At 40.9% G+C, this 18,376-nt stretch overlaps 2 protein-coding genes across 8 annotated transcripts in view; one reads left to right on the forward strand and one right to left on the reverse strand.

Moving 5' to 3' along the window:
• The window catches only part of med23 (mediator complex subunit 23), a 120,745-nt gene extending 110,226 nt beyond the window's left edge, over positions 1-10,519 (forward strand). For all 7 annotated transcript variants that reach the window (XM_067984535.1, XM_067984536.1, XM_067984540.1 and 4 more), the window contains 3 exons: positions 3,936-4,056; positions 6,013-6,144; positions 9,709-10,519. In XM_067984535.1, coding sequence (XP_067840636.1) covers positions 3,936-4,056; positions 6,013-6,144; positions 9,709-9,879 — 424 coding nt within the window. In that variant the 3' untranslated portion in view covers positions 9,880-10,519. The remainder of the gene's footprint in view (positions 1-3,935; positions 4,057-6,012; positions 6,145-9,708) is intronic.
• An 890-nt stretch (positions 10,520-11,409) lies between these two features.
• The window catches only part of LOC137321832 (A-kinase anchor protein 7), a 187,267-nt gene continuing 180,300 nt past the window's right edge, over positions 11,410-18,376 (reverse strand). The window contains exon 8 of the mRNA XM_067984544.1: positions 11,410-11,661. Within this exon, the coding sequence (XP_067840645.1) occupies positions 11,504-11,661 (158 nt within the window). The 3' untranslated portion in view covers positions 11,410-11,503. The remainder of the gene's footprint in view (positions 11,662-18,376) is intronic.

The raw sequence follows: 18,376 nt of genomic DNA on the forward strand, positions 1-18,376 counted from the left end.
CGCAGCTTTGTGAGCCTGGTGGATACCAGGTTACTGTTGAAACTATAGCATAAACTTTCCAATGGTATTTTCTAAAGTGGTCATTTTCACTAAATTGTTTCTTCCCAAAATGGAAATGATCATTTAAGGAAGTCCCTGTTGGGGAGTAAGAAACAAAGAGATTGGAAATCTATTTATATTTTTGATACTTTTTTGTCCTCTTATGACCACCATGTCTATCAGTCAGCGAGAGGAGGGCAGGGTCACATTGACAGCTACATACAGGACACAGGGTGTATAGTTTTCGGGGCTGGGTGTGAGTGTTATGGGTCTAGACTGAGGTTTCAGCCCAACAGAAAACAGTGAGAGAAACACTGAGGCTTAGGACCTGGTAGTGTAGCCGGGACACAGTGTGACCCACGGTGGTCACAGGACCAGAGAGGAAGAATGGACTTCAACCCCAAGAACTAAACCATATGCCAATTATCCACAAGCAGCAAGATCAGCTGATCTATCGGTCTCGATGCTGAGTGTGTAGTTGCTTAAAACTGCCACTCAACTCTACACACAGCACACCATTATAGATTTTGGCACATTCCTGTCAAGCACTGCTCCTCCCTCCCAGTCTCAGATCCTTATCCTTCCCTATCCTAGCCTCGTGCCTCTCAGCCTCCAACTCCTATCCAGGGCACACGGCAGTTTCTTTCTCATTGCATTTCTCGGACACCAATACTGGTCAGGGCTGTGGCTCTGGATCCACCATGACAACAATAGGAAGATCATCCAGCCTAGGGTATAGGTACATCCCAAGTCAGGCCTCGGCCTTCCAGGCCCTAGTCCCTAGTTTCTCCCTTACTCTTCCATTTTCCAGTAGCATTCCCACAGCTCCCCGACCATTCCTGATGCCCATCTCCAACTAGTACATATTGGTTGTCATCGTGTGCCCTAGTCTTTCAAAAAAAGGTAAAAGTTGCAAATTCAGTAAATCAATAAGGGACATATGTGAGAGGCATACAGAGGCAGTGGGAGACATACAGAAGAGAGATGAGACAGTGAAGGATACAGAGGAAGGTAGAGAAAAAGGGAGAGTCAGTGACAACAGAATAGAAGACAGATAGACAGAGAGAGGGAGATGAAAAGAATTTGGGAGTGGGGAGCAGCAATGACTCAGTTACAGGAAGAATTTTTATTTATGACTGTGTACAATACCATGAGAAATCAACAATGCTTTCCAAAGGGTAGTAAATGTTCTTGACATAACTGCAGCACTAAAATATGTAAACTGCCACATTGCAGTCCAGTATTCATTCTGCCAGTAGGAGCAAGATCTCCGCAGAGTGGTATTTTCACCCTCATACAGTGTGAATTCAATACAGGTTAAAGTTACCATGGATGAGGAGTCACTCAGTGAAGGCTACATGAGAACAGAGTGAAAAGATTTCAGTAAGGACATGTTGTGGTAAACAACTGAAAATCTTGAAGAGGGGAAGGAAGGTAAAGAATAAAATGTTCAAATGTAAAGAAAGTGCAAGAGAAGTATGAGGATAGGCTGAGATGAGTGACATATCATCACCACAGTGGTTCGGGAGAGGGTATAGTAGAACATGTAGAGGTGGGAGGGCGGAGAAAGAGTCCCCATCGATGAGCCAGATTGTAGTCAACCCCAGGATGCCAATGTGCTTGTCCTGGATGAGGTCGTGGATAGGGAGAGAGATTTTCTCAATATACCAGACATTTTGTAGAATGATGTGGATAGAGTGAGCAACTGGAGACTTGTTTGAGAGGTGTAGTGGCCATCGGAGGGCTTACTGGGGGAGGAAAAGGGGTATGCAAGAGATTGGAGAAGTGAACCTCTAAGGAGTGGATGGAGTAAACATCGGGAGGAAGAAATTAAGTCGCTCAGATGACTACTTGGAGAGAACCAACAACCTGTACCAGGGCGGGCAAGGTGGATAATGCCCAGGTTAAAACCAATGGACTTTGTGAGCCTGTCAGAGAGACAAGATCTCGGGATGGTACAGGATGGTCCAGTCGGAAAGTAGGTGCAGTTTGCATAGGTGGTCAATATGGGCATGGTGCAGAAGATCGGGAATAGGAGAGGTGGATACCAGTGAGACAAGGAATTGGAGAAGAAGTTAATGGGTATAGGAGTTTGAGTCTTAAGCAACAGCCAATGCGCTCATGAATATGATGCAACAGTAAATTACAACATAAACGTGGGTTCAGGTGCATGGGGGAAATGATATTTGAAGGTTAATTGATGCATGTGGCTAGCAAAATAATTCTGAAGTTTAGTTTGCACAGTATTGTTTTGTTCTGAGTAATGAATCAAAAAGCATTAGTCTAAATTTCTATGGAATTTTGTGTCTCAAGCTTCAGGAGAAAGTCAATTAATGTAAAGTAACTACAATCTGTTGGATAGTGAGAGTTTAAAAAAAGCTTTGAGTTAATTTAATGCCAAACCATCTGTTCCAGAATAAACTATTGTTGATTCACACAGTAAAATGAAGACAACTTTTTTTAATCCTGACCCAGTTGTGTACACAAATTGAAATTTGAGGACCGTAGTTTGAATAACAAGTGAAGAGGTGCTATATTTTTCATGTGAAATAAATGTGTTGCTTAATTTAAGGTCTGTCTACAATTTAGAGGATGCTGGAAAGAAGATTTAAAAGCATTGACATTGATGGGAATTAGATGTGGAGTAATGCTAACAGATAAATATAGCGACGGAGATGTTTGGTGGCATACAGAGGGAATATTGGAGCTCCAATATTGAATATTGAGTGCTCCAGAAAGAGGGACAGAGACCAGGAAACCTCCATAGCACTTGCCTCAATTCACTGTGATCTAACACTTTCCAGCTCCTTGAAAATAAACTGGGGTAATTGTCTATTATCCCCACATGAATCTCCTTTTACCTAAAACTGGCCTAGTGATTTTCATAATTAGAACATAATTTCTTCTGAGAATTCAGATGAATTTAAACTAAATAGAGCAAGGTTTCCTTCATTGTACATACTGAATGTCTGCTTTTCAGGTTCCTTTTTAAGTTGGGTGTTGCAGTATCTTGTTTTGGGGTTTTGATTAGGAACTTTTAATAAATGAAGTATATCATATTTAAATAATCTTTAATCTTTTGAATATTGAACTTTTTTCACATTTCTTTGAGTATTTCCTCACTGTAAGCTAATTAAACTAACTTCTATATATAGTCAGAAAAAAATACGTCAACATTATTGATTCTATTTTTTTGAAAAAGCAGAAAATGGTCACTTATTTATTTGAGATTATTTGAATAAACACATTGCATATCAGGGAAAGATGGAATTTGTTTTATAATTACGATGAAAGAAGCCTTTCCTTAATCTATTCACAACAAAATTCCACTAGTCAGTCACAGAAGGAAGGATAAATTTGTCAAAGGTCACTTAAGTGATTAAGTATGTTTTCATTACATAGCTTCATCTTCACTTATCTAATGGGTTGACTGTGTCTTTGTTGAAGTATTGAAGCGTTATCAAAATAGTGACGGGAACGATCAGAGATTCTACTTAGACTGTTAGTTTCAGAACTCCAGCAAGAACTCATTTGAAGAGAAAAAGAACATTTTTCAATATCCATAAAGACCATTTCAGTAAAACGATCAACAGAACTATAACTCCAACACAAGTTCAGGATTGTGTGAAGAGCATAATGTTGGCATTGAGGTGGAACTTCAGTCCTTTTCACAAAACTGATAATTGAAGGCTGTACAGTAGTATTTAGATTTATGTGTAATTTTGTGTAAAATTTGAATAAAGACATTACTTAATGTCATGGAAAGATGGAGTTTGTTTTATACTGTTTCCTTAATCTGTTCACAACACAAACCTATAGTTTTGACATCAATGAAGAGTGAGATGGTAGAAATTAGAAGATATTGTGTAAATTAATAAACTGTTCATCTTCCTCAGATTTCTCACAGAAGTGCTAAAACCATTGGTGAAGACTGAATTCCAGTTGTTATACGTTTATCATCTCGTTGGCCCTTTCCTGCAACGGTTTCAGCAAGAAAGGACCCGGTGTATGCTGGAGGTCAGTGCTTTGTAGTTTATAAAAATTTAATTTGTTCACTCTGAATTTAGGTGATCTCCTTTAAATTCTAATTATCACTGGTGCTCCCCATTTGATTTAACTTTCCTCCATTGTTTTCCATTGACCTTGATTTGTCTGTATGTTTGCTTTTGCCCGTGCTACACTATTTAAACCTCTGGGAGAACAATCTCTTGAAGTTCTACCTCCCCAGATTAATCTTGCCTGGTTATGCTAAAATTCTGCTTTGTTTTAACATAGGATCACTGGGATCCCCCTGAGGTACAGCTCATATGGCACCCTATTTACTTTTTTATAATCCGTTTCCCATAGCATTGCACATGTAGAGTCAAGACCAAGGGCACTTTTCAGGTCAAGCAGAGTTAGAGGCCAGGGAGATATCTGAACCAAGGTGGGGGAGGAGAGAGAAGGCAAATCGGAGAAAGGGAGAGGGGGTCTGTGATTGGGTGTAGGGGAAGGGAGGGAGGAGAGGGGTGGGGGAGGCAGAAGAAGAGATGACAGTGGTTGAAGAAAGGAGGGGGCAGAAAGTGAAAGGGGGAGAAGGTGAGGACATGAAAGGGGATTGGAGATAGGGTTTTTTTTAATTCGTTCATGGGATGTGGGCGTCGCTGGCAAGGCCAGCATTTATTGCCCATCCATAATTGCCCTTGAGAAGATAGTGGTGAGCCGCCTTCTTGAACCGCTGCAGTCCGTGTGGTGAAGGTTCTCCCACAGTGCTGTTAGGAAGGGAGTTCCAGGATTTTGACCCAATGACGATGAAGGAACGGCGATATATTTCCAAGTCGGGATGGTGTGTGACTTGGAGGGGAACGTGCAGGTGGTGTTGTTCCCATGTACCTGCTGCTCTTGTCCTTCTAGGTGGTAGAGGTTGCGGGTTTCAGAGGTGCTGTCGAAAAAGCCTTGGCGAGTTGCTGCAGTGCATCCTGTGGATGGTACACACTGCAGCCACTGTGCGTCGGTGGTGAAGGGAGTGAATGTTTAGGGTGGTGGATGGGGTGCCAATCAAGCGGGCTGCTTTGTCCTGGATGGAGTCGAGCTTCTTGAGCGTTGTTGGAGCTGCACTCATCCAGGCAAGTGGAGAGTATTCCATCACACTCCTGACTTGTGCCTTGTAGATGGTGGAAAGGCTTTGGGGAGTCAGGAGGTGAGTCACTCGCCACAGAATACCCAGCCTCTGACCTCCTCTTGTAGCCACATTATTTATATGGCTTGTCCAGTTAAGTTTCTGGTCAATGGTGACCCCCAGGATGTTGATGGTGGGGGATTTGGCAATGGTAACGCCGTTGAATGTTAAGGGGAGGTGGTTAGACTCTCTCTTGTTGGAGATGCTCATTGCCACGAATGTTACTTGCCACTTATGAGCCCAAGCCTGAATGTTGTCCAGGTCTTGCTGCATGCGGGCTCGGACTGCTTGATTATCTGAGGGGTTGCGAATGGAACTGAACACTGTGCAATCATCAGCGAACATCCCCATTTCTGACTTTATGATGGAGGGAAGGTCATTGATGAAGTGGAGGAGTTGGGGAGAGGAGAGAAGGATGGGAGAGGAACAATTGCAGAGGGGGAAGGTGAGATTAATGGGTAGGGCAAAGGGAGGAGAAGGAAGAGAGGAGGGGAGAGGAGGAAAACAGGCAGAGGAGAGGGTAAAGAGGGGAATGGAGGGCTGCGAGGGGAAGAGAGGGAGGCATGGAACTGGAAGAGATGGAATTACCCTCAGTTTTGTTTTCAGCTAATCACTTTCTAATGACAGTTTAACCTATGTTTTCTCTTTCCAAATGCGAACAGACCTGTTGAGTATTTCTAATGTTTTCTGTTTTTATTTTAGTGAGAGCAGGCTGTTGCATTGAATAATTAAAGTGAATGATGAGTAACTCCTAAATTTGATGGAGCTAATAAATTAAATGTAATACAACCAATTTTAATGTTTATCTCCTGCAGATTGGCATAGCATTTTATGAGATGTTACAGAATGTAGATCAAAACAGCAAGCACTTGAGCTATATGGACCCTATTTGTGATTTTCTATACCATGTAAAGTACATGTTTACAGGAGACAGTGTGAAAGATCAGGTGAGTAGATCGTAAAGACCGTAATTAACGAGTGAGGACATTTGTGTCTGAAATTGGTAACCATTCATTTTTAATGGGGAGTCGTTCTGTTGATTTTTCTTAACAATTGTCCCACAGAACCAAAATTGGCTGCATATAGGTTTTATAATTCCATTAATGTACATCCTCAAATATGATCTTGAAATTTAGATGGTTTGCAAATGTTTTCAGATAAAAGGTGTGTTGTGTCCCATCCTTTAAGTTCTGGAGATTGTGTTGCGGTCATATACATCTTAAAAAAAAATGTTTTTGGCAAACTTCCAGAAATTAATATGAGGTGAAAAAACTTTCCTTGATTTCACTCCTAACTGACCTAGTTCTAATTTTAAGATTATGACCCCTTGTTCTGGATTCCTCCCGAGAGCTTATCCAGTTAACCCCATACACCTGTCATTTCCAATACCCTTTTAAATTTTCTTTTTCAAATACTTAACCACTTCCCTTTTAAAAGTTATTATGAATTCTGCTTCAAACACTTTTTCTGGTAGAGCATTTCATACCCTAACAGCACCGCCTAATCTTTTATTTCTGCCCGCCAGTTACTGACTCATTGACCAGTGGAAGTTGTTCTTTTTCCCCCAATTTTCCTTTTCAGTTCCCCATTAATTTTGAAAACCTCCTATCCGATCTCCTTTATTTTCCTTGTTCTAATGAAAAGAGCCCCAGTTTATCTATTCTTCCCTCATAATTGAAGTTTCTCATCCCTGATATCGTCTCCATGGCTTTGACACCTTCCCTCAAGTAAGGTACGTAAAGCTGGACACAATATTCTAACTATAGCCTAACCAATGATTTATATAGCTTTAGCACTACCTCTTTGATTTTGTACCTATACCACTATTTATAAAACCTAGGATCTCGTATGTTTCTTTACATCTGTGAATGTGTGGCTTGAAAGATGGTGCATGATGGAGGGTTTCAGATTCCTAGGACTTTGGAACCAGTTCTGGGACAGAGGGAAGCTGTTCAGGAGGGGCAGATGTCACTTGAACTGAAGAAGTACCAGTGCTCACAGAAAGGTTAAATAAGGCAGTGGGAGTAGATTTAAACTAGTATGGCAATGGGGAGGGGAAAGCAGTAGGTTAAAATAATTAGAAAATAGAGTATAAGGATATTAAAGAATATCCTGAATTGTACTTGTATGAATGCAATGAGTATAAGGAATAAAATGGGTGAGCTAGAAGTGCTGGTATCTAAGGAGGAAATAGATGTTGTAGGAGTGACTGAAGCCTGGTTGTAATCAGATGATGATTTGAGAGTTAACCTGTTGGCTTTTGTGTTTTAGGAAGGACAAGGAAGGTAAGGCAAGAGGTGGGGTGGCATTCTATGTTGGGCTAGTTACAACAGAGTTGGATGCTGGAAGTGGTGCAGAGTCTCTTTGGATAGAATTAAAGGACAGTAAAAGGAAAAAAGTTAGTAATAGGAATATGCTAAGAGCCACTAATGCTGTGTGATTTCAATCGTCTTTGTATTGGCTGGAGTGCACAACGGGGACAGTTTGCATACGAGCAGGAATTTATTGAAATTGTGAGGGACTTGTTTCTAAAACAGTATGTTAATGAACCCACAAAGGGCAATGCAATATTGGATTTAGTTCTAATGAATAAGGAGGGAACAATAAGCACAGTAGAAGTAAGAGAACATTGAGAATTGGTGACCGTAATGCTCTGACTTTCAGAGTAGACATGAGGGTAGGAAACAAAAGGAAGCCAATTAAAGAGCTGAATATTAAACAACCTGACTTTAAGGGTATTAGAGAAAACATTGGAATGATAAAATGTGAAGAGATACTGGAAGGAAAAGGTGTGAAAGAAAAGTCAAATAGTTTCAATGGGATAGTTTTCAGATGCAAAAGAATTTATCCCCGAATTAGGTCAGAAACATAATAAAAGAGGAATATCACTGGCTTACTAACAAAGTTGTGAAAGGCTTTAGGGAGAAACGGAAAGCATACAACATTTTTAAATTGTCAGGAAAAGAACAGGATAGGGAGATCTGTTAAGATAGGCTGAGGCCAAGAAACTAATAAGGGCTGCAAAGAAGGATCACAAGAAAAACATTGCTGGAAACATAAAGCAGAACAGTAGAGTATTTTTCAGGTATGTCAGGAGTAAACAAAAGATGCAAAGAAGGGTTGGCCCTAAAAAATGACAATGAGGAAGTGGTGCCTGAAGGTAGAAAAATTGCTGAAATACTTAACCATTATTTATCCAGTGTTCACAAAACAAATGGCTGGAGAATTGCCAAAATTGGGGGGTACAATTTAAAAGTGAATGTAAACTGAAAAATGTTCTCAAGGTAGATAAGGCTCCTGACTCTGAAGGAATCGGCTGAATCGATTGTGAGTCCACTTAGATATTTTTCAGGGTTCACTGGATTCAGGCTAAATACCAGAGAATTAGAAAATAGCAAATGTGACTGCCATCTTCAAAAAAGGGGCGAGAGGTGAACCATCAAATTATAGACCTGTAAACTTTATTCTCAATGTTTGGAAAGTGTTTGAAAGTATTATGAAGGATAAAATAAGGGAGCATGTTGAGAGCCATGAGCAAATCCGAGACAGTCAGCATGGTTTTAGGAATGGGAGGTCATGCCTGACTAATTTATTGGATTTCTTTGAGGAGATGAAAGACCTAGGAGTGAGTCAGTGTTATCTACCTGGCTTTCAGGAAGGGATTGACACGGTCCCAACATAATAGGCTACTACATAAGGTCCAAGCCCATGGGATAGATGGGAATGTATTAAAATGGATTGGCAAATAGTTGATTGGTAGACAACAAAAAGTACATGGGCAGGTATCTTGTTGGCAGCCATTTACCAGTGGACTGCCACAAGCTTCAGTATTGGAGTCGCTGTTTATCATTTTTATAAATGATTTTAGAGGAAGAAATTGTGTCCTAATTTACAGATGATACCAAATTGGGAGCAGTGACAAATGATGAATATCAATGTGCATATATTCAAAAGAATCTTGACCAGCTCGATCAGTGGACAGAGAAATGGCAGATGCAGGGAAATGTAAGGTTATGAAATTTGGCAGAGAGAAGGATGATGTGGATTATGTGCTAAGTTCTTTTCACCTAACATTCGTAGCAGTCCTGTGTATGGAAGTCAGACATGTAAAGGATTCAGGAAATCTTTAATATCCGAGGGAATCTGAGATACCTCCTCATTCAAGAACAGTGCCAACTTCAGACAGTATAGCTCTGACCTACGTTGCTGCTGAGTTCCACACATTTGACCAATAAGCTTGAGTGCTTCACCCTCTCAACAACAATTTGCCTGGAATCTTGCATTATTTACAGGCCATCGGGCTGAAGGCAGTAGTGGTCTTTGTGGTACTACAAGTAAGACACTGTGAGAAGCAACACTCCAGTGTCAAAAAATAGTGATGGGCTATTGGGCAATACGTTGTTGAGGAAAAAATTGGCCAACTGATTAACTCATATGTTTTAATTTTGAAACCACAGCTTGTACAATGCCTACAAGCACTTTATTCTGAGATCTATGCTCTGTGTTTCTAGGTGGAAAAAATAATCTGCACACTGAGGCCAGCTTTAAAACTTCGGCTCCGCTTCGTGACTCATATAAGTAAAGTGGAACCAGCAGCTCCAGTACAACCAGCAAGCAGTGCCTCTCCAGCCAACCCTTCCACCCAGGTCTCCACTGGTGTTACCCTACCAGTAACACAATAAGAGATTTTGGCAGCATTTTATGTCAGAAGTTCTGGTGATGTGATGTAAAAATTGTTTAGTATTTAAGACAGAATCCTACTTTAAGGCTGCTTTTTAACCTTGTGCGTATTTTCCATTGAATTATGTAAGTAACACTGATGAAGAAAGGTTGTTAACTGCCAATAATTTGCTGCAGTTGCTCTCCTGTTCTTTAATGATGTCCAGAATGGCTGTGTGTGTTACTTCAGTGAAAAATGAACTGTTAAAGTCATCAATGGATCACCCACCTAGTCCCATTGATTTGGAATATTGTAGTTCGTACAAGAAACAGATCCTAATACTAAATGCAAAATTAGTATGAATTTACTTTCCTGTTAGTGATGCCTTTCATCATTTTTCTCCATACCATACAAATAAATGTTTTGTCTAAGCTGAAGGCAGCTTTTACTGTTTTATTCTGCAAGTTTTATTGCATTTTGTTTGTATAATTTTGCTCACAAACTGTAATATCTAGTGTGTTTTTGACTAAAATCATACAAGAAAGAGATAAAACATAATGAACTCGCAGCTAATATGATGTGTACCTATGAAGTGCCCCGACTGGCTTTGTTTTGTTAGTTACACCTTTTCTAAAAAAATAAAAAATTCTCTTTTGATACTACTGATGTCTTATTGTGTAAGCGACTTTTCAAAGAATTTGAATCTTCAGTTATCGCCCTTCACTTCTCAGAGGACTGTCCTGTTCTGTATGTTTCAAACTCTAGATTCTTGAAGCTGTGATTGCTAAATTATGGCCAAATGGTGATATAAACTGGGCTTCAGGCAGCTAGCACACTTGCTGCTTTTAAATGCATTTTTGAACAGAATAGCAAGTCTAACATATAGACCGCTCAGATTTCTTACCAGTGTATTTTTATTTTTGCTTCACCTCCTGTAATTATGAGATGAAATGAAATATTTGTGCATTGGCCTCCAAATGTTTATAACACTTAAGAATGGCAATGCTTCCATCTAACATGAGCAAAAGAGAAGTATGCTACATGAGCATTGTTCGATACTGTCTAGCAATATTTAACTTTTTAAAATCTGCATTTATAGTCATATATTTTTAATGTAAACAATGAAACCTTATTGTTTCATTCAGTTAATAATCTTTTTTACTGATAAACCACTGCAAAAATGAAATGCAATTAAAGTAATTTAACATCTTACTACTAATAGTAAACTATTTAAATTTTGATAATCAAAAGATATATTTTGCTAAAATTAGATCATTGAGGTTTTGCAGATTTTTTGCTTTCCTTGGTTAAATCTTAGCTGATTTGCATTAATCGGTCAACTTGTGGGCGTAGTCTGTGGAGAACTCGAGGAAATTCTGGGGAGATCTGTTTGAAATCTGAAGCATTGTGAAGATGGAAAGGCCCATACCTACGTATGTGTTCATATCAATAAAAAATATGTCCTATATTGCAATAATAAAATGCATCAGACTGCTTTATTAAAGAAACAAAGAACTTCCACTTAAATAGCACCTTTAATGTCCTCAGGATATCCTAAAGCGCTTTACAGCCAATGAAATACTTTTGAAGGGCAGTCACCGTTGTAATGTAGGAAACATGGCAGCCAATTTGTGCAAAGCAAGATCTCACAGACAACAGTGAAATAAATGACCAGACATCTGTTTTCGATGTTGGTTGAGAAATAATTGTTGGCCAGAAGACTGGGAGAAGTCCCCTGCTCTTCTTCGAAATAGCGCCGTGTACATCCATCTGAGAGGGCAGACAGGGCCTTGATTCATTTCACCTGAAAGAAATAACAACTTCATGAACAATCAAATTTGCATACGTTTACATAGTCCAACGTTTGGATATTTGATAATAGACCATTCATTCATAAGTACCTGAAACACAACTCTTATCGTATATAATATTTCCCTGGTCCAAATGCTGTTGCCACATACTGATGATACTTTAATTGACTTCACTGAGGCCATTTTGTGAGATCAGTAAGTGGCAGGGCATTGTGCAAGTGGCTATTTTAAGTTTGAAGCAATCAAGATACTAACATTTGTAAATAAAACCAAAATGAACCTGCGGATTTCAGCTTAGTTTGTGGAAAAGTCATAAATAATGTATCTGAAAAGTCCAAGCTGTTGGATTTATAATGACTCACCTCATGGAATCTTCCATATGAGAAAGAGAACATAATATTGGCAGTGAAATCAGACTCAGGATTTTTAAATTTGTTGTTAGAATTGAAATGGGCATGCTGTTGGATCATGATTTAAATTGAAGGCTTATCTAAAAGTGTGTAATTTCCCAGGCTTGTCAGAACTGTTTCTTCCCCACACAAGTCGCATGAAAAATATATTACAGCATATTTCTAACATGATCATCAATGAACAGTTTAGTTATTTTAATTAAAAAAACTTGTTATGCAGCATTTGCCATTTTGTACATTGTAATCTGTAGACAGTGGTGCTCCTGTAATTTGCCATCAGTAGTGAACCTCTCTGAGGCTACACCATGTGGGCACGTCATATCCCCAACAGTCAAAGACAATTTATAAATCTTTACCTGCTAGGGGATGCATGCGTTATGTAGCAGATACCTCACTCTGTCTTTTCTCTACCGTTTTGTCCTTGAAACATGAAAGTTTATTACAACACACGTTCATCGACCTTTCCTTCATATTCTACATAGTTTTGTAGTGCGGTAACAGGAATATTTTTTAATAAAAAATGTAATTTCTGTGGTGGATCAGCCCCTTCCCACTCATGAGTCAGTAGATTTCTAGGTAATGTGACTTGGAATCTAATTTGAAAGTACTTCTAGTAATTTCACAGGAGAGCTGTTTGTTTCTTTTTTTTTTACATGGTTCTTATGCATTTTAATAACCTGAACCATGCATCAGAGAGAGGTTTAAGTTCCACATCACACTCAAGGTAGGCAATTGCTAACAACAATTAGAAAATTGTTCTCTAATACTGTGTAGCTTCACTTTCAATAGTCTTCCTGAAGAGCACTGGTGATTCCAGTTCAGTTTCCTGAAGGTTTGTAACTCTCAAATGACTTATCGGGGTAGTAACCCAAAGGGAGTCCATACAGCGCATCTCTCTGGAATTATTAAAATTCTTCTGGAAGAGTGCTATGAAAAGACCACAGATGGCTTGCATTTAGCTAAGTTTTGTTCAAAGCTGAAACTAAGGGCAGCTCTGTTTCCAGGTTGGCAATATCCTTTGAGAGTAGGTCTCTTCTTTAAAACAATATATCTCAATAGCCTACTTTCTATTCTACAATTGCATATATAATCCCAGATCATTAGAAGTACTTGAGCCCAGATATTTTAATATCTGCTAGGCTGCCCCATTAATGATAATGTCTAGCTTGATGTCCCTCACAAGAGCAAGCTTTGTGAAGAATTGTGAAGAATTTACAGACTGTGCAGAGCATCACCACAACATTCCAAGTACTAAATATCTGCTGCTGTCAACCGAAGTTTTGTTCTACTATTGAGCAGGTAGATTTATGCAGCCGGTTATTCTCATGCTTAGATGGTGTTTGGGATTTGGTTACAAATGTCAGGAGCCAAAGTTTCAATGCAATTAATGTTTTCAAAAGCCAGTCTTGCAGCTGATTGTTCTATTCAAGTAACCAGTTGGTACATGAATACCTCAATGAATAAATCATGTATTGAGTTCAAATATTGGGACGCTACCTAAAGGATATTTCTCTGAGCATTGCAGCACGACTACCTTGCAAGAGATTAGAAGCCACTGGGTTGACATCTGCTCTTGGATTAACTGATGGTGCCAATATCTCCAAATGGATGCAGTGCAGCACACCCAGCACTTGGTGTAAGGTGATAATAGAAATCAAATCTCTGCTGCATGGCCAACTGTGTGACCACATTCCAGGATGAATGAATGATCTTTTTGAGAGGCTGAAAATTCAGTCACCTGAATTCAGGTGGGTGCGGTGTCCGAGCTAACACCAGCAGAACTCCCCTCCCCTCTGTGCCTGAAATTGATAACTGCTGTCAATTTCACATGTACAGCAATTGTAGTCACTGAGTGGCATTTGTTAACTAAAATTAGCATTAGCAAAACTTAAAAAAAATTAAAAACTGAAAATAAAACAAAACTAGCAATAATGATGTACGATCAAGTACTAAAACTGCCTGGCATATTTTCAGTCCTGACAGTTGGATTGAATATGCACAGTAACCTCAGTAGTCATCAACAGAACAGCGTGGTTGGAGAGAGACTGTTCAGCAGTGCAGTTGCTGGGCCAGTGAACACCAACTGCTTGTATTTAATAGCAAGGTCAGTGTGGAGATTGGTAAGGGTAATGCTTGCCTGGATGGACGTAGGTACAACAACAATCAAAGCTCAACACCATTCAGGACAGAGTAGTTTGGTGACCCTGCCACTGGACTAAATATACATCCCCTCCACCACTGGTGCACTGTGGCTGCAGTATGTGCAATCTACTGGATGCACTGCAGCAACTCACCAAGGTTACTTCGACAGCACCTACCCCTCATGTATGACTTCTACCATCAAGAAGAACAAGAGTAGCAATGTAATAAGAACACCATCACCTCCAAGTTCCCCTCCCAAGTTGCACACCATCCTGTTCCTTCATTGTCGCTGGGTCAGAATCCTGGAGTTCCCTACCTAACACTATTGTAGGAGCATGGATTACAGCAGTTCAAGGAGAAGGCCCACCACCATCTTCAGGGCAACTAGACATGGGCAATAAATGTAGCCTTATCCGCATCGGCCACATCCCAAGAACAAATTAAAAAATGCTGCAGGATATCGTTCAAGAGCGTCTAATAATGTTTGAAACAGTTTAACCAAAACTGGGATTGTCATTATTTAAAACTTTATGCGTGCAACTGAAGTTGAAAACATATTTTCAATTTTATTATGTCACCTCTTTGATTTTATTTTTATAGAAAAATAAATAACATTTCATTACTGGAAACAAAAATAAAATTAAAACCAAAACAAAAGTTATGTTTGCCAACTAAAATTAATAAAAATAGAACCATTCTGCTGAATAGCCCTTTAAATCAATTCAATTACCTCCCTGTTGAACCTGAACCTCAAAAGGCCACAGACCCTCTGATTTATCTCGATAATTGAGCCATAGCTGATTATACCCTCTTCCTAAGGGATAACACAGAGTCATTACCAATATAGATGAGTGGAAACAAATTTCCATCACAGACTCTTGGGGCTTATATTAGCAACCTGTGCAGATGATGGGTTTGTTTTGTTTTACTTTTTAAATACGTTAATTCTGCTTCACACCGTTAATAATTTTGAGGTATTGAGAATACAAAATAGGACAGTATTTGTTCCTTTCATCTAGGTATTGCTTCTGGCAGAATGTTTAAGTTTTTTCTTGTGCTTTAATAAAAGGATGAATTACTAAAGAACTAAGAGTCCCTTAACCCATGGTTCAACAGTCAAACATAATTTATCTTGTCACCTAAACAGGTTAGATCATGATAGATGCTCTAATTACTTTATGAAATAAAACATGACATTCTTATTGTACTGTCAGAAATTATATGGTAAATCTAATGCTGTCTGTCTTCTGCCGTTGTCATGTTACCCTTGAATTCTGCTCCTCTAACAAAACAAAAGCAAAATCATTCATGGTAAAATCTTCAGCTGTTAACATAAAACAGACCCTTTAAGGACCGCTGGTTAACCTGTTTATCCCAAACGCAACTGGCCTGATGCCAGCTGTGGTCAGAGCAGCCCAATTTCAGGAAGGGGTCCTGAAATAGGTGTTCAGTCCCCTATTTGCATATGCAAAGAGCCTAACACCTGTTTCAGGCAAAAGCCCTGGACACCTATACTTCAGCCTTTACCAATATGGCAGGCGGCGCATTTCCGGAGGCGGAATGTTCACGGACAAGCCACTCACCATATTGAATGCTTAAGCGTTTGTTTTACACCTTATAATTGGTGCGGCGTTAACAAATTTCTGGGCCCCCGTGTCCTGGCCTTAACAACAATTCCTGCCAAACTGTTCCAGCTGTTGACTATATTCTGTGCAAAGAAATACTTCCTGAAATGTTTCAAAATCTGCCCTTTAAAACCCTGAACTTGTGCCCTCTTCTCTTGCTGTCCCATTTAACTGAAATGATTGTACCTCCTGCACCGTCTCTAGGGGCGAGATGACCCATTTGAAATGTTGAGATGCAGATCGCAGCACTCTCCCCCGTATTGCACTGGGGCACCATGGGTAAATGAATTGCTTACAGTCCATGATGGAACATTTTGTAACTGGTCTCTGTAAGCAATGACTGGGTGTTTATTAAGTGTATTAAATAGACCTTAGGGCTGAGGCTATGTTTCATTACAGTGCTAAGTTTTTTTATTTGCTCATGGGATGTTGGCGTCGCTGGCGAGGCCGGCATTTATTGCCCATCCCTAATTGCCCTTGAGAAGGTGGTGGTGAGCTGCCTTCTTGAACCACTGCAGTCCGTGTGGTGAAGGTTCTCCCACAGTGCTGTTAGGTAGGGAGTTCCAGGATTTTGACCCAGCGACGATGAAGGAACGGCGATATATTTCCAAGTCGGGATGGTGTGTGACTTGGAGGGGAACGTGTAGGTGGTGTTGTTCCCATGTGCCTGCTGCCCTTGTCCTTCTAGGTGGTAGAGGTCGCGGGTTTGGGAGGTGCTGTCAAAGAAGCCTTGGCGAGTTGCTGCAGTGCATCCTGTGGATGGTACACATTGCAGCCACAGTGCGCCGTTGGTGAAGGGAGTGAATGTTTAGGGTGGTGGATGGGGTGCCAATCAAGTGGGCTGCTTTATCTTGGATGGTGTCGAGCTTCTTGAGTGTTGTTGGAGTTGCACTCATCCAGGCAAGTGGAGAGTATTCCATCACACTCCTGACTTGTGCCTTGTAGATGGTGGAAAGGCTTTGGGGAGTCAGGAGATGAGTCACTCGCCGCAGAATACGCAACCTCTGACCTGCTTTTGTAGCCACAGTATTTATGTGGCTGGTCCAGTTAAGTTTGTGGTCAATGGTGACCCCCCAGGATGTTGATGGTGGGGGATTCGGCGATGATAATGCCGTTGAATGTCAAGGGGAGGTGGTTAGACTCTCTCTTGTTGGAGATGGTCATTGCCTGGTACTTGGCTGGCACGAATGTTACTTGCCACTTATAAGCCCAAACCTGGATGTTGTCCAGGTCTTGCTGCATGCGGGCTCGGACTGCTTCATTATCTGAGGGGTTGCGAATGGAACTGAACACTGTGCAATCATCAGGTTATTGGTGAGTAAGTGCTGCTTGATAGCACTGTCGACAACACCTTCCATCACTTTGCTGATGATTGAGAGTAGACTGATGGGGCGGTAATTGGCTGGTTTGGATTTGTCCTGCTTTTTGTGGACAGGACATACCTGGGCAATTTTCCACATTGTTGGGTAAATGCCAGTGTTTTAGCTGTACTGGATAAGTAGCTTGTTCTTTAGGCCTGAAATTGCTGCAATTGCAGTTTTGGCAGCAATTGCCGTTAAGCTTCCCTTTAATATCACACTATATTTGCACTGCAAATTGCTGGAATGTCGATCCTGACGAGCCAGGGACCGCGTGGACGGCGTGCCCAAAGACTTATCTCAAAGACCAGGCAGGCTGGTACATTTCTTCTCATTTGGAATATTGGCCACCCAATGGATCCTAATTGCGGCCAAGGAAACTCCAGGTCTATGAGTCACCACCCCATGTTCCATCTGAAACCTGGTGACCTTGTTTGGGGCAGATGGATGTTCTGCCCCAAACGAAGCCCCACAGAAACTAACAGTGAAGCCTGAGTCCTGGCCTATTTCCTGGGGCTTCTGCCACATTCCAGCCCAACTTGCACCGTGAGTGCACCAGAAGGTCCATGGAAATTTGAGGCCAAAATGCCTTAGTCCCAACTTCAGAGAGGTACATTTTAGAGCATTAATACAGCACTTCAATCTCCCATACTCCCATTCTTGAAGCCTCTTTGAGTGAGATTATGAGGAAGATTTTTACTCCGAGCCGGGTATCCCATGTATCCGCAGATATTTGCATGGAGAGCCCGGAAGCGAATTGAGTGCGCGCAATCTGCGATCACAACTCAACTGAAGGTAAATATTTGAGCTTTCGGGTTTGCCATGGACCAGGCAGCTAGATTGACAAGGGAGGGAGAGAGAGATCATTGGGCTTGGAAAAAATTGGAGGGGAGGACGTGGACGACATCAGGATGGGGCGGTGGGGGTTGGTCAGCCAGCAATGACATCGGGTGCGTCCAACCAGCAACGGAGATCGGGGGGTGGGGCTAGCAACAAAGGGTTCCAGCATCGGTGGGGTTGGGGGGGGTGCGGTGGTTGTCTGATCGTAGGGGTCCTGTCGGCCAGGTGATCTTGTTGGGCCTGGTTGAAGCACTCCTGCTCCTCCGGGCCCACTAGCAGTGCAATAAAGGCACTCACCTCATGGATCCGGCCCTTCCCGCCTGCTGTCACCAT

The sequence above is a fragment of the Heptranchias perlo genome, chromosome 5 (genome assembly GCF_035084215.1).
Source record: "Heptranchias perlo isolate sHepPer1 chromosome 5, sHepPer1.hap1, whole genome shotgun sequence".
Taxonomy (NCBI): Eukaryota; Metazoa; Chordata; class Chondrichthyes; order Hexanchiformes; family Hexanchidae; genus Heptranchias; species Heptranchias perlo.